General features: G+C 42.7%; 1 protein-coding gene across 1 annotated transcript; it reads right to left on the bottom strand.

The window, feature by feature from the left end:
* Nucleotides 1-81: 81 nt before the first annotated feature.
* LOC139582487 (visual system homeobox 2-like) lies at nt 82-10,312 on the bottom strand. Its single transcript, XM_071412544.1, has 5 exons — nt 9,852-10,312; nt 9,473-9,557; nt 8,278-8,401; nt 3,344-3,524; nt 82-2,382 (listed from the first exon to the last, which is right to left on the bottom strand). The coding sequence occupies exons 1-5, from the start codon at nt 10,174-10,176 to the stop codon at nt 2,000-2,002; spliced, it is 1,098 nt and encodes a 365-aa protein (XP_071268645.1). The 5' UTR covers nt 10,177-10,312; the 3' UTR covers nt 82-1,999.
* Between the last annotated feature and the right edge of the window lie 1,972 nt (nt 10,313-12,284).

Here is a 12,284-nt window from a genome sequence, read left to right as displayed (position 1 = left end):
TACTCTTAATTAAATGTATTTAGATGCACACAAAAACACCCAGGAAATCTCCCATCTGAATAGCAATAACACTTTTATTACAATTTAAATATACAGAACACATAGACAAAAAACAAACACAGCTTGTTGATTTCTAACTACATTAATGTAGCTATATGTCATAATTCTAATATTTCTATCATAGGTAAAATGAAATCCACCACACACCATATATACAAAAGTATGTGGACACCCCTTCAATTTAGTGGATTCGGCTATTTCAGCCACACCCATTGCTGACAGGTGTATAAAATCGAGCACACAGCCATGCAATCTCTCCATAGACAACAATTGGCAGTAAAATGTTCCGTACTGAAGAGCTCAGTGATTTTCAATGTGGCACTTTCATTGGATGCAACTTTTCCAATAAGTCAGTTCGTCAAATTTCTGCCCTGCTGGAGCTGCCCCGGTCAACTGTAGGTGCTGTTATTGTGAAGTGGAAACATCTAGGAGCAACAACGGCTCAACCGCAAAGTGGTAGGCCGCACAAGCTTACAGAACGGGATCGCAGAGTGCTGAAGCGCGTAGTGCGTAAAAATTGTTTGTCCTCGGTTGCAACACTCACTACCGACTTCCAAACTCCCTCTGGAAGCAACGTCAGCACAAGAACTGTTCGTTGGGAGCTTCATGAAATGGGTTTCCATGGCCGAGCTGCCTCACACAAGCCTAAGATCACCATGCACAATGCTAAGCATTGGCTGGAGTGGTGTAAAGCTCACCGCCATTGGACTCTGGAGCAGTGGAAACGCGTTCTCTGGAGTGATGAATCACACTTCACCATCTAGCAGTCCGACGGACAAATCTGGGTTTGGCGGATGCCAGGAGAACCTTAACTGCCCCAATTCATAGTGCCAACTGTAAAGTTTGGAGGAGGAGGAATAATGGACTGGGGCTGTTTTTCATGATTCGTGCTGGACCCTTGATTCCAGTGAAGGGAAATCTTAACGCTACAGCATACAATGACATTCTAGACGATTCTGTGCTTCCAACTTTGTGGCAACAGTTTGGGGAAGACCCTTTCCTGTTTCAGCATGACAATGTCCACGTGCACAAAAGCGAGGTCCATACAGAAATGGCTTGTCGAGATCGGTGTGGAAGAACTTGACTGATCTGCACAGAGTCCTGACCTCAACCCCATCGAACACCTCTGGGATATGAACTGGAACAGTAACTGTGAGCCAGGCTTAATCGCTCAACATCAGTGTCCAACCTCACTAATGCTCTTGTGGCTGAATGGAAGGAAATGCCCACAGCAATGTTCCAACATCTAGTGGAAAGCCTTCCCAGAAGAGAGGAGGCTGTTGTATCAGCAAAGTGGGGGACCAACTCCATATTAATGCCCATGATTTTTAGAATGAGATGTTAGACGAGCAGGAGTCCATTTCAAAGGGATAGGCTATTTTGTGTAAACATGTTCATGCATCCTCATCAACATGAGTCTCTTGATTTTCACATTATTCCACAGCATTTTCTATCATAACATGTATCTTTCACCTTGTGTGGTTTGACTATTACCTTGGGGCAAAAAAATATGGGCCAGTACATATGTAAAGACTGATCCCATGTCACCAAATAGTTAAGTCTTCTTAAAGTTGTACAATAGCAAGCTGCCAAATAGCTGCCAGATTACAACAAAGTAGACAGTTATAGGCCGGGGTATAGTTGTACCAGTTTACTGAGTTGGAATTCCCACGATTGAAAATTGGATCTGGACAAAATGAATCCCAATGACAGGAAGCTTGGGAGGTTGACGATATCCGGTATTGACGATATCCGGTATTGACGATATCCGGTATTGTTCTCCTAGGAACATGATGAAGCTTTTTTAGCTAGAAAGAATAATGTGTATTGTGACTAATACTATTTTGTTTATAATAGTATGGATGTCAGGAATATGTCAACAGTGTTCTTTACAGAGAGGGAATCAACAGGCCCTAGCATAGTCTTTAGAAGAATGCATTCATATCAGTGACTGGGCTCTATCTTCTCTGCGGGCTTCAACTGTCCTTCTGTCTGTTTGTCCTCTGTCTCCATCGGCTGTCTCTGCCCCCCCTGGTACATCCCCTGAAACTGTCCCCAGTGGTCCGCCACCAGGATGTGTCCCTAGCATCTTAGCGCTGTGTTCCAGAGCTTTAGCCCTGAGTGCAGCGATGCTATTCTCTCGCAGTTCCTCTTTGGATACGGGCGATCTGGTATTCTCTCTCCTCTCCTCCTCCTCTTCCTCCACCTTTCGCTCCACCACTCTCTCCCTCTCTCGTTCCCTGGCAGGAAGTTTGGAGAGGGGAGCTTCCAGTTTTACAGGAGAGGTCGGAACAGGGGTATCTATGGACTTCTTGTGCATACCTGGAAGGAAAAGGAATCGTTGGTATTCCGGTTAGCAACAGAGTGAGAACACATTCCATTTGAAGACAGACACACACACGTCTAAAAACAGTGGCGCTACAGTACTAGGAAACTAAACCTTGTACTGAGCTGTAGCTGGCAGGTGGTAGAAGGTCTTGGTCAGTTACTGTTTCTGACCTCCACCATGGTCAGCATGGTGAGGAAGGCAACATGACAAAGGCACCTTCACTAACAGTTCAGAGAGGTTTAAACTGCTCGTTGAACTATGGTATGTGATTAGGTGTCACACCCTGATCTGTTTCACCTGTCTTTGTGATTGTCTCCACCCCCACTCCAGGTGTCGCCCATCTTCCCCATTATCCCTTGTGTATTTATACCTGTGTTCTCTGTCTGTTGCCAGTTCGTCTTGTTTGTCAAGCCAACAAGCGCTCTTTGTATCAGCGCCTGCTTTTCCCGTCTCTCTTTTTCTCGTCCTCCTGGTTTTTGAACCTTGCCTCTCCTGACCCTGTACCCACCCGCCTGACCACTCTGCCTGACCCTGAGCCTGCCTGCCGTCCTGTACCTTTGCCCCTGTTGCTGTAATAAACAGTGTTACTTCGACACGGTCTGCATCTGGGTCTTACCTCGATACCTGATAGTTAGGTAAAGCAAACCGTCCACCTTAACGTTCTCAGTCGTACATACTGCACTAACTACATCAAAGGTTTTTATTTTTATCAGCAGGGCCATGATCTCAATGTCACACTTCATCCCAGGGCTTGTCGGGAGTTGATAAAAGTGTCAGTGATGGGTGTTAATCAATAACGTGATAATCCTACTTTATCAGATTGAATTAACATCTCTGCCTGTCCTATCTGTCAATTGAGTAGCATAGATCAATGAGACAGTGACAGCGTACTGTGGATACACACACACACACACACTCCACCCACCCCACTCACACATTAACGCAGTACCTTACCAAGTAGCCATGGGGCACAGGAGTCCATGATACCGTCCTTGGCTGACCTGAGGATGGACTCCGGCAGAGGGATGGAGTGGCGCACCATGGCACCGTACAGGCCGTACTCCGCCATCACACTGCTGTGACCCCAACACTTCTCCCTCTTCCTCCACTTGGCACGGCGGTTCTGAAACCAAACCTGCAGGGACAGAGGATGTAGGTTTAGGTTTATTTTAACATCTTGGTACATATGCAGAGACATCAAATCAAACTTTATTTGTCACATGCGCCGAATACAACATGTGTAGACTTTACCGTGAAATGCTGACTTACAAGCCCTTAACCAACAGTGCAGTTCAAGAAGAGTTAAGAACATATTTACCAAATAGACCTAAAGTAAAAAGTAATAATAAAAAGTAACACAATAAGAATAACTAATGAGGTTATATACAGGGGGTACCGGTACCGAGTCAGTGTGCAGGGGTACAGGTTAGTTGAGATAATTTGTACATGTAGGTGGGGGTGAAGTGACTATGCATAGATAACAAACAGCGAGTAGCAGTAGTGTACAAAAGGGAGAGGGGGTCAATGTAAATAGTCCGGTGGTGATTTTATTAATTGTTCAGCAGTCTTATGGCTTGGGGGTAGAAGCTGTTGAGGAGACTCTTGGTCCTAAACTTGGAGATCTGGTACCGCTTGCCGTGCGGTAGCAGAGAAAACAGTCTATAACTTGGGTGACTGGAGTCTCTGACAATTTTATGGGCTTTCCTCGTGGATGTCATTCAATATAATATTAACACACAAGTAAAAATACATGATCAGCCTAATTATATGGACAGTGCAACATGCATGAGTCATAAACAACAAATTGACATAGAAGCCACCAAATGTATTTGGTATTTTATTAGGATCCCCATTTGCAACAGCTACTCTTCCTGGGGTCCACACAAACATGAAACATAACACAGAATGTCATAATACAGAACATCATTAGACAAGAACTGCTCAAGGACAGAAATACACACATTTTAAAAAAGGCACACGTAGCCTACGTATCAATACATACAGTTGAAGTTGGAAATGTACATACACTTAGGTTGGAGTCATTAAAACTCGTTTTTTAAACTTCTCCACAAGTTTCTTCTTAACAAACTATAGTTTTGGCAAGTTGGTTAGGACATCTACTTTGTGCATGACACAAGGAATTTTTCCAACAATTGTTCACAGACAGATTATTTCACTTCTAATTCACTGTATCACAATTCCAGTGGGTCAGAAGTTTACATACACTATAAACAGTTTGGAAAATTCCATAAAATGATGTCATGGCTTTAGAAGCTTCTGATAGGCTGATTGACATACTTTGAGTCAATTGGAGGTGTACCTGTTGATGTATTTCAAGGCCTACCTTCAAACTCAGTGCCTCTTTGCTTGACATCATGGGGAAAAAATCAATAGTATGCAAGTATAAACACCATGGGACCACGCAGCCGTCATACCGCTCAGGAAGGAGACACGTTCTGTCTCCGAGAGATGAAGGTACTTTGGTGCGAAAAGTGCAAATCAATCCCAGAACAACAGCAAAGGACCCTGTGAAGATGCTGGAGGAAACAGGTACCAAAGTATCTATATGCACAGTAGTCCGTGCATATTTGTAAACAACAGCTGGTGCACGAAAGCTAAGGAAGTCTCTAGATTTTGCTCGCCTGAAGTAGAGTATCTTATGATAAGCTGTAGACCACACTATTTATCAAGAGAGTTTTCAGCTATACTTTTCGTGGCTGTTTATTTACCACCATAGACGGATGCTGGAACCGTACTCAGTCAGCTGTATAAGGAAATAAGCAAACAGGAAACCGCTCACCCAGAGGCGGCCCTCCTAGTGGCCGGAGACTTTAATGCAGGGAAACTTATATCAGTTTTACCTAATCTCTATCAACGTGTTAAATGCGCAACCAGAGGGAGAAAAAAAATCTAGATCACCTGTACTCCACACACAGAGAGGTGTACAAAGCTCTCCCTCACCCTCCATTTGGTAAATCTGACTACAATTCTATCCTCCTGATTACTGCTTATAAGCAAAAGTTAAAGCAGGAAGCTCCAGTGACTCGGTCTATAAAAAAGTGGTCAGATGAAGCAGAAGCTAAACTACAGGACTGTTTTGCTATCACAGACTGGAACATGTTCTGGGATTCTTCCGATTGCATTGAGGAGTACACCACATCAGTCACTGGCTTTATCAATAAGTGCATCGAGGACGTCGTCCCCACAGTGACTGTACGTATATACCCCAACCAGAAGCCATGGATTACAGGCAACATTCGCACTGAGCTAAAGGGTAGAGCTGCCGCATTCAAGGTGCGGGACTCTAACCCGGAAGCTTATAAGAAATCCTGCTATGCCCTCCGAAGAACCATCAAACAGGCAAAGTGCCAATACAGGAGGACTAAGATTGAATCGTACTACACCGGCACGGCGCTTGTCTTATGTGGCAGGGCGTGCAAACTATTACAGCCTACACAGCCGCGAGCTGCCCAGTGTCACGAGCCTACCAGACTTGCTTCGAGGCAAGCAACACTGAGGCATGCATGAGAGCATCAGCTGTTACAGACGACTGTGTGATCTCGCTCTCCGTAGCCGACGTGAGTAAGACCTTTAAACAGGTCAACATTCACAAAGCCGCGGGGCCAGATGGATTACCAGGACGTGTGCTCTGGGCATGTGCTGACCAACTGGTAGGTGTCTTCACTGACATTTTCAACATGTCCCTGATTGAGTCTGTAATACCAACATGTTTCAAGCAGACCACCATAGTCCCTGTGCACAAGAACACTAAGAAAACCTGCCTAAATGACTACAGACCCGTAGAACTCACGTACGTAGCCATGAAGTGCTTTGAAAGGCTGGTAATGGCTCACATCAACACCATTATCCCAGAAACTCAAAACCCACTCCAATTTGCATTCCGCCCAAACAGATCCACAGATGATGCAATCTCTATTGCACTCCACACTGCCCTTTCCCACCTGAACAAAAGGAACACCTACGTGAGAATGCTATTCATTGACTACAGCTCAGCATTCAACACCATAGTACCCTCAAAGCTCATCACTAAGCTAATGATCCTGGGACTAAACACCTCCCTCTGCAACTGGATCCTGGACTTCCTGACAGGTCACCCCCAGGTGGTTAGGGTAGGTAGCAACACATCTGCCACACTGATCCTCAACACTGGAGACCCTCAGGGGTGCGTGCTCAGTCCCCTCCTGTACTCCCTGTTCACCCACAAGTGCGTGGCCAGGCACGACTCCAACACCATCATTAAGTTTGCAGACGACACAACAGTGGTTGGTCTGATCACCGACAATGACGAGACAGCCTATAGGGAGGAGGTCAGAGACCTGGCCGGGTGGTGCCAGAATAACAACCTATCCCTCAAAGTAACCAAGACTAAGGAGATGATTGTGGACTACAGGAAAAAGAGGACAGAGGAGGACAGATAGCCCCTATCTTTTGGAGATAGGTCTGGTGATGATAAATTACTTCCAGGGCTTAGCAGAGAGCAGAGGCGTGTGTGTGTGTGTGTGTGTGTGTGTGTGTGTGTGTGTGTGTGTGTGTGTGTGTGTGTGTGTGTGTGTGTGTGTGTGTGTGTGTGTGTGCGTGCGTGTGTGTGAAGCAGCTGAGCTGAGAAAGTAAAGGACAGGAGGGTGACCCTAGGGGCGCATGGAGGCTGATTGAAAAATACGTTCATTTTCAGAGCCAATCAATCGATGGACGACAGCCGCTCAAATATCACCAGGGAAATTAGAGAGCTAGAGCCCTGCCATTGACCCAAGCTAATTAATTTCACTGTAGTTATCATTTCATTTCTGGCTCACACCACGCCTTGTGCCTAACCGTGCATTGATACTAGGAAGCGGCACAGCGCGGTGAAACATCGGAAGCCATTCACTTTCAATGAAAGGAAAGAGAGAGAAGAGGAGTGGGCGGGGGGGACCGTTGAGGGATGTCAGCATGGCCGTGGGAGCTGAACAAGGCAGGACTAAAGTTACATTTTTTAAATAATAATAATTCAAAACAAATAAAATAAATAAATAAGGGTAGCAGGTAGCCTCGAGGGTGGAGCGTTGGGCCAGTCACTGAAAGGTTACTGGTTCAAATACCGGAGACGACAAGGTGAAAAATCTGTCGCTGTGCTCCTTGAGTAAGGCACTTAAAGCTAATTGCTCCAGGGGGCGCTGTACCATGGTGACCCTGGCCGTGTCCCCACTCTCTGCCGGTGTCTCAGGGGGAGTTGTGATGTGCAAGAAACACGTGTGTAACAGAACAAATATACCCCCCCAATTTTTTTATTTTTTATTATTAAAATCCTCCACAATATCTCGACGCAAGTGACTTATCGAAGCTCACCCCTTTACTGGATTGGCTGACAATGTTGATACGTAGCACTATCTAGCTTTCTTGCTAGCTTGTTAGCACCCACATGAGGGCGAGGCTAGCGTGGCGAGGAGAGTGCTGCTTGTATTGTGTAAATGGTAAGCATCTCTCTGCCTTGCCTGGATGGATGGATGGATGACTGAGTCCCAGGGGGAATGGTGCCAAGCTAGAGGAGGAAATTGGGTGTTAACTGAGCAGAGAGGGTATGGTGATGATGATGTGTGTGTGTGTGTGTGTGTGTGTGTGTGTGTGTGTGTGTGTGTGTGTGTGTGTGTGTGTGTGTGTGTGTGTGTGTGTGTGTGTGTGGCAGGTATATGGGGGATACATACTCATGCGCGAGCATGCAGGCACACACACGAACACACACACACACACACTAACACACACACAAGCACATACATGCAGGCAGGCACGCACACACACACAAACATACACACTGACACAAACACATACATGCATGAACACACACACACCACACACACACACACATCGCCAAGTTACAGTATGTTATGTACCTGTATCCTGTCCTCTGGGAGTTCAGTCTTTATGGAGAGCATCTCTCTGGCGTAGACATCAGGGTAGTGGGCCTCGTTGAAAGCCTTCTCCAACTCATCCAGCTGATCTGACGTGAATATAGTCCTGACAGAAACATTAGAAAGGGAAACACATACACAAACAAAGTTATTTTTGGTGACAAAAATGTGCATAGAAAATTATTGAGTTGAATTGTGCCTTCAAGTGTCAAGTCCATAAAAACTGGTCTCCCTTGTAAAAGAGGTAGTATTCTGATCTCAATGGGACTTCCTGGATAAATAAAGGTTCAAATAAAAATAATATATACAGTACCGATTTTTTTTGTTTTTACACATTTGTCCTTAAATATATCTATTTCATGAAGTACTGTGTACATCAAGCACCACACACTTTCTACTTTGAATCAAATCTAGGCTAATAACAGTTATATTATATATATATATATATATATATATATATTATATATATAAATGGATAAGCATGACAGTTAGCTTGTTTGGTTCATATGGCAGTGGGCACAAAACAAAATTATTTAATCATTCCAAAATTAAAATGTTGATTTAAAAGAAATAAATTAAATTTGAATAAGTTCCATAAATAAATTACATTATCAGGACATAATTTACACATCATTATTTTAAAGCATGATTTATTTGCTTGACGTAGGCTACTTGTAGAATATACAGCATCAGAAATATTGACACCTTGTAGGCTATCCTATGTTGAATACTGTTATCCGAAGAAGAAAGGGATACTCTACTTTTGTTTGTTTGTTGCAATAGACAACTGTATCGAAAATGTCCACCTCTTGACTAATTAGTCTAATATATATATGTGTATATAAAATAAAGCCGTCTCTTATTGCAAAATATGTACTGAAATATAAGATAGGCTATAAACCATCCGGTCTTTATTTTCGAGGCATTCAAATAATTTAAGAAATCTATTTCAATTCATACTTGATAATTATTTGCTTATTGTAGACGTTTTCGTTCAAATACATGTTCTTATAAAATTGAGGAATATTGTAGGCTAAATTAAGTAGAAAATGTCGCTTTCCAAATGCTTCACAAACAAGTTCTCACGGCATTTTGTTTACTTATGTATGCCTCAATGGCATATACTCCAATTCAAAGACAGTGCGATAAATATTAGTTATAGCCGTTAGAGTTTTACCTGTGTCGTCTCTTCTTTCTTTTCTTGTTTTGGTTCATCGATGATTTGGAAAATGTCTTTTCACTGGAGGATATGTCATCTGAATCTGTAAATAAATAGCCATAGTTTATCATTAAATTAATAGCCACAGGTCTATTGCCAAAACCATTACAATGTAATACTTATTAACTGGTATCGTACAGTGTAGAAATATATTCAAAAACAGGATTTGCAATCGTTAAGACCAAAATGACATTTTCAATGATTTGAAGATAAAAACATAAACATTAAAATTAAAATAAAGAAATATATGTCAAATTAATTGCTTATTGTCTACTTAAAATATATATACTTTTAGAATGTATAGGCCTTTACGCTAGCCTATAGTTTACACATTTACCAGAGCAGCTTGCCGAGTGGTGCGCATCAAGCTGTCCCATTTCCCTGGCCCTGTTGAGTGGCTGAAGGTGAACACTCTGCGCCTCCTGTAACACCTCCAGAAAGGCAGGCTGGCTGTAAAACGAATGAATTCCTCCTCCTGGACCAATAATTCCCATCCCAATCCCGACTCCCGCCGAGTCCAAAACCGATCTAGCCGCCAGAAGGTGCGCCCTGTGCGGCAGAGATTCCAATGGACGCCGCGTAACCGCGGGCGTCTCCTTATTCAAGCCCAGAATCTCCTGGATTCCGAATCCTGTGCACTTGTGCGTCGTTGTCAAACGCATTTTTATTGACGGTTGGTGCTGGAGTCCGGATCCCACTAGGTTTAGAGGCGAATACTTTTTTTCCCTTTCGGTCTATTCAAAAAAGTCTGAAAAGAACCGTCACCTTCTTTTTCCCCGTTATGACGTCAGACTGTTCTCTCTGATGGTATTCCCTGATTGGTGTTCCCGCCCTGCACGAGCCAGTCGCTCGTGTAATCACCAGTTGTGTTTTCGCGCTCTGATTATTTTTTATTTTTTTATCCAACAGGTTCCTCGTTTCTCTCAGCCAATCACCACAGAGAGAACTTAACGCCGACAGAACACAGGGGTCGAAAGATTCGTTCGTGATGGCAGATCGATTAAAATTAAAATACATTTGAAGACTTGGGTCCTGTTTAGACAAGGTATTTCCAGACAACAGGGGTTTATTAGCCCACCATAAAACTATGTTACTACAAACGGTCCAGAATTGGTGACAATAATCAGAATGCAGGATTATTATTTTTTTTGCCGCCATCACTGTGGTTCACAAAATAATGTACTTTTCTCATGACATATAGGTTTCTTCTATATTGGAAGTTACATATAGACATATTGACATATAGGCTTCTTCTATATTTGAAGTTATTAAGTGGTTTCTTCTGTTCAACTGAGTGGAACATCTATACATCCTTCAACATTGTTATGTTTTCTGTCTGAGTCTAACGAAATGATGGATTATATGCATGTATGCATTTGGTAAAGTAGGCTAACAATGAATCATGCTTTTACATGAGATGACGCTTGAGGGGATGAGTTCAGTCTAAACTATATCAAGTATCCAATTATGAACCACATCAATTAATAAGAAGATAAACCATAACTTTTTTTTAATGCTGCGATATAGTTGCCTGTCTACCCAAACTCCTTGCTCTGGCCAAACGCTATGCCACGCCCACGGATGTTAGTTACTTCACCACAATGAGTCTGGATCTGAGTATCCTACCTCCCTGACGACTTCTAGAATGGAAATACATTCTAGATGGTCTGATTGGTGCCAGTTAACCGATGGGCTTGGGCCAGAGCCAGAACACATGCGGTTTGAAACTTAGTCTTTGTCTTTGATACTCTAATTGGTTAGAGATTATCCAATCACTGATGACTTTGTTTTGTACAATACCCCCTAATTTTGACATCACCACAAAGGACTTCATTGATGGCAGTCTCAGACTGAATTATGCATCGAGCAGCGGACGAATTCCGTTTGAGTTGTCAGGCAAGCGATATAGGCTATCCAAACATCTATTTGAATTGTAGTCTACTTCATTTTCATCTAATTGTTTCAGGTTTCTCTCAGGGATGAATTGATATTCAATATAATTTAATCTCAAAGATACATGACAAACAATTCCCTACAAATGACTCTCGCTGTCCAATCATGACCGTTCATCTGAACCCTGAACGCACACAATAAATGGCCGCGAACAAGGGAGAGTATTTTTAACGGATTGAGTAAAACCTTTAATCAAGAAATCAATCAATACAAACATGGTCGGGGTATTACTTTCACTGTAGCCCGGGTTCTCCATCTGTCTATCCCTGTCTCGATGATTTCAGGGCCTTAATCCCGCAGCCATCGAGTCGTAAAGTATCCAATCAGCCGGATAAAACCCTCGACTCGAGGCAAAACTGTTTAATTTGGACATGGTTTGGTCTCTGCCTGACTGGCTCTGAAAATCACATCGTCCCCGTGTCAGTAATATAGAACAAAATATGACACAATCTTACACAATATTGAAACTGGATAATGACCAATACACTAATCTATGGTTGTATTGTATATTTGGTATTTTCTCTAGTAAGCAAGAAAAAAAACAATTAAGGAAAAAAACATGTTATTATTGTTATTATTATTATTATTCAGCAATACAACATTTCATAATTGTAAGGCTACATTTCGTTATGTCTGTCATAATTGCAGTGTTTTTTGTGTCTTGTTGTGTTTCGATTTGTAGGTATACTGGATCTTATATAGGCTATTTGACCTTAATCCGACTAAGAAGATGATGAAAATGCACATTCTTTAATCTTGATTAATTAATTAATTAATTGGCCAACCACTGATTTAGCCTATCAAATAAAGAATAAAA

The sequence above is a fragment of the Salvelinus alpinus genome, chromosome 8, assembly GCF_045679555.1.
Source record: "Salvelinus alpinus chromosome 8, SLU_Salpinus.1, whole genome shotgun sequence".
NCBI lineage: Eukaryota > Metazoa > Chordata > Actinopteri > Salmoniformes > Salmonidae > Salvelinus > Salvelinus alpinus.
The sequence above is the reverse complement of the archived record's forward strand: the minus strand, read 5'-3'. Positions and strand labels throughout refer to the sequence as shown.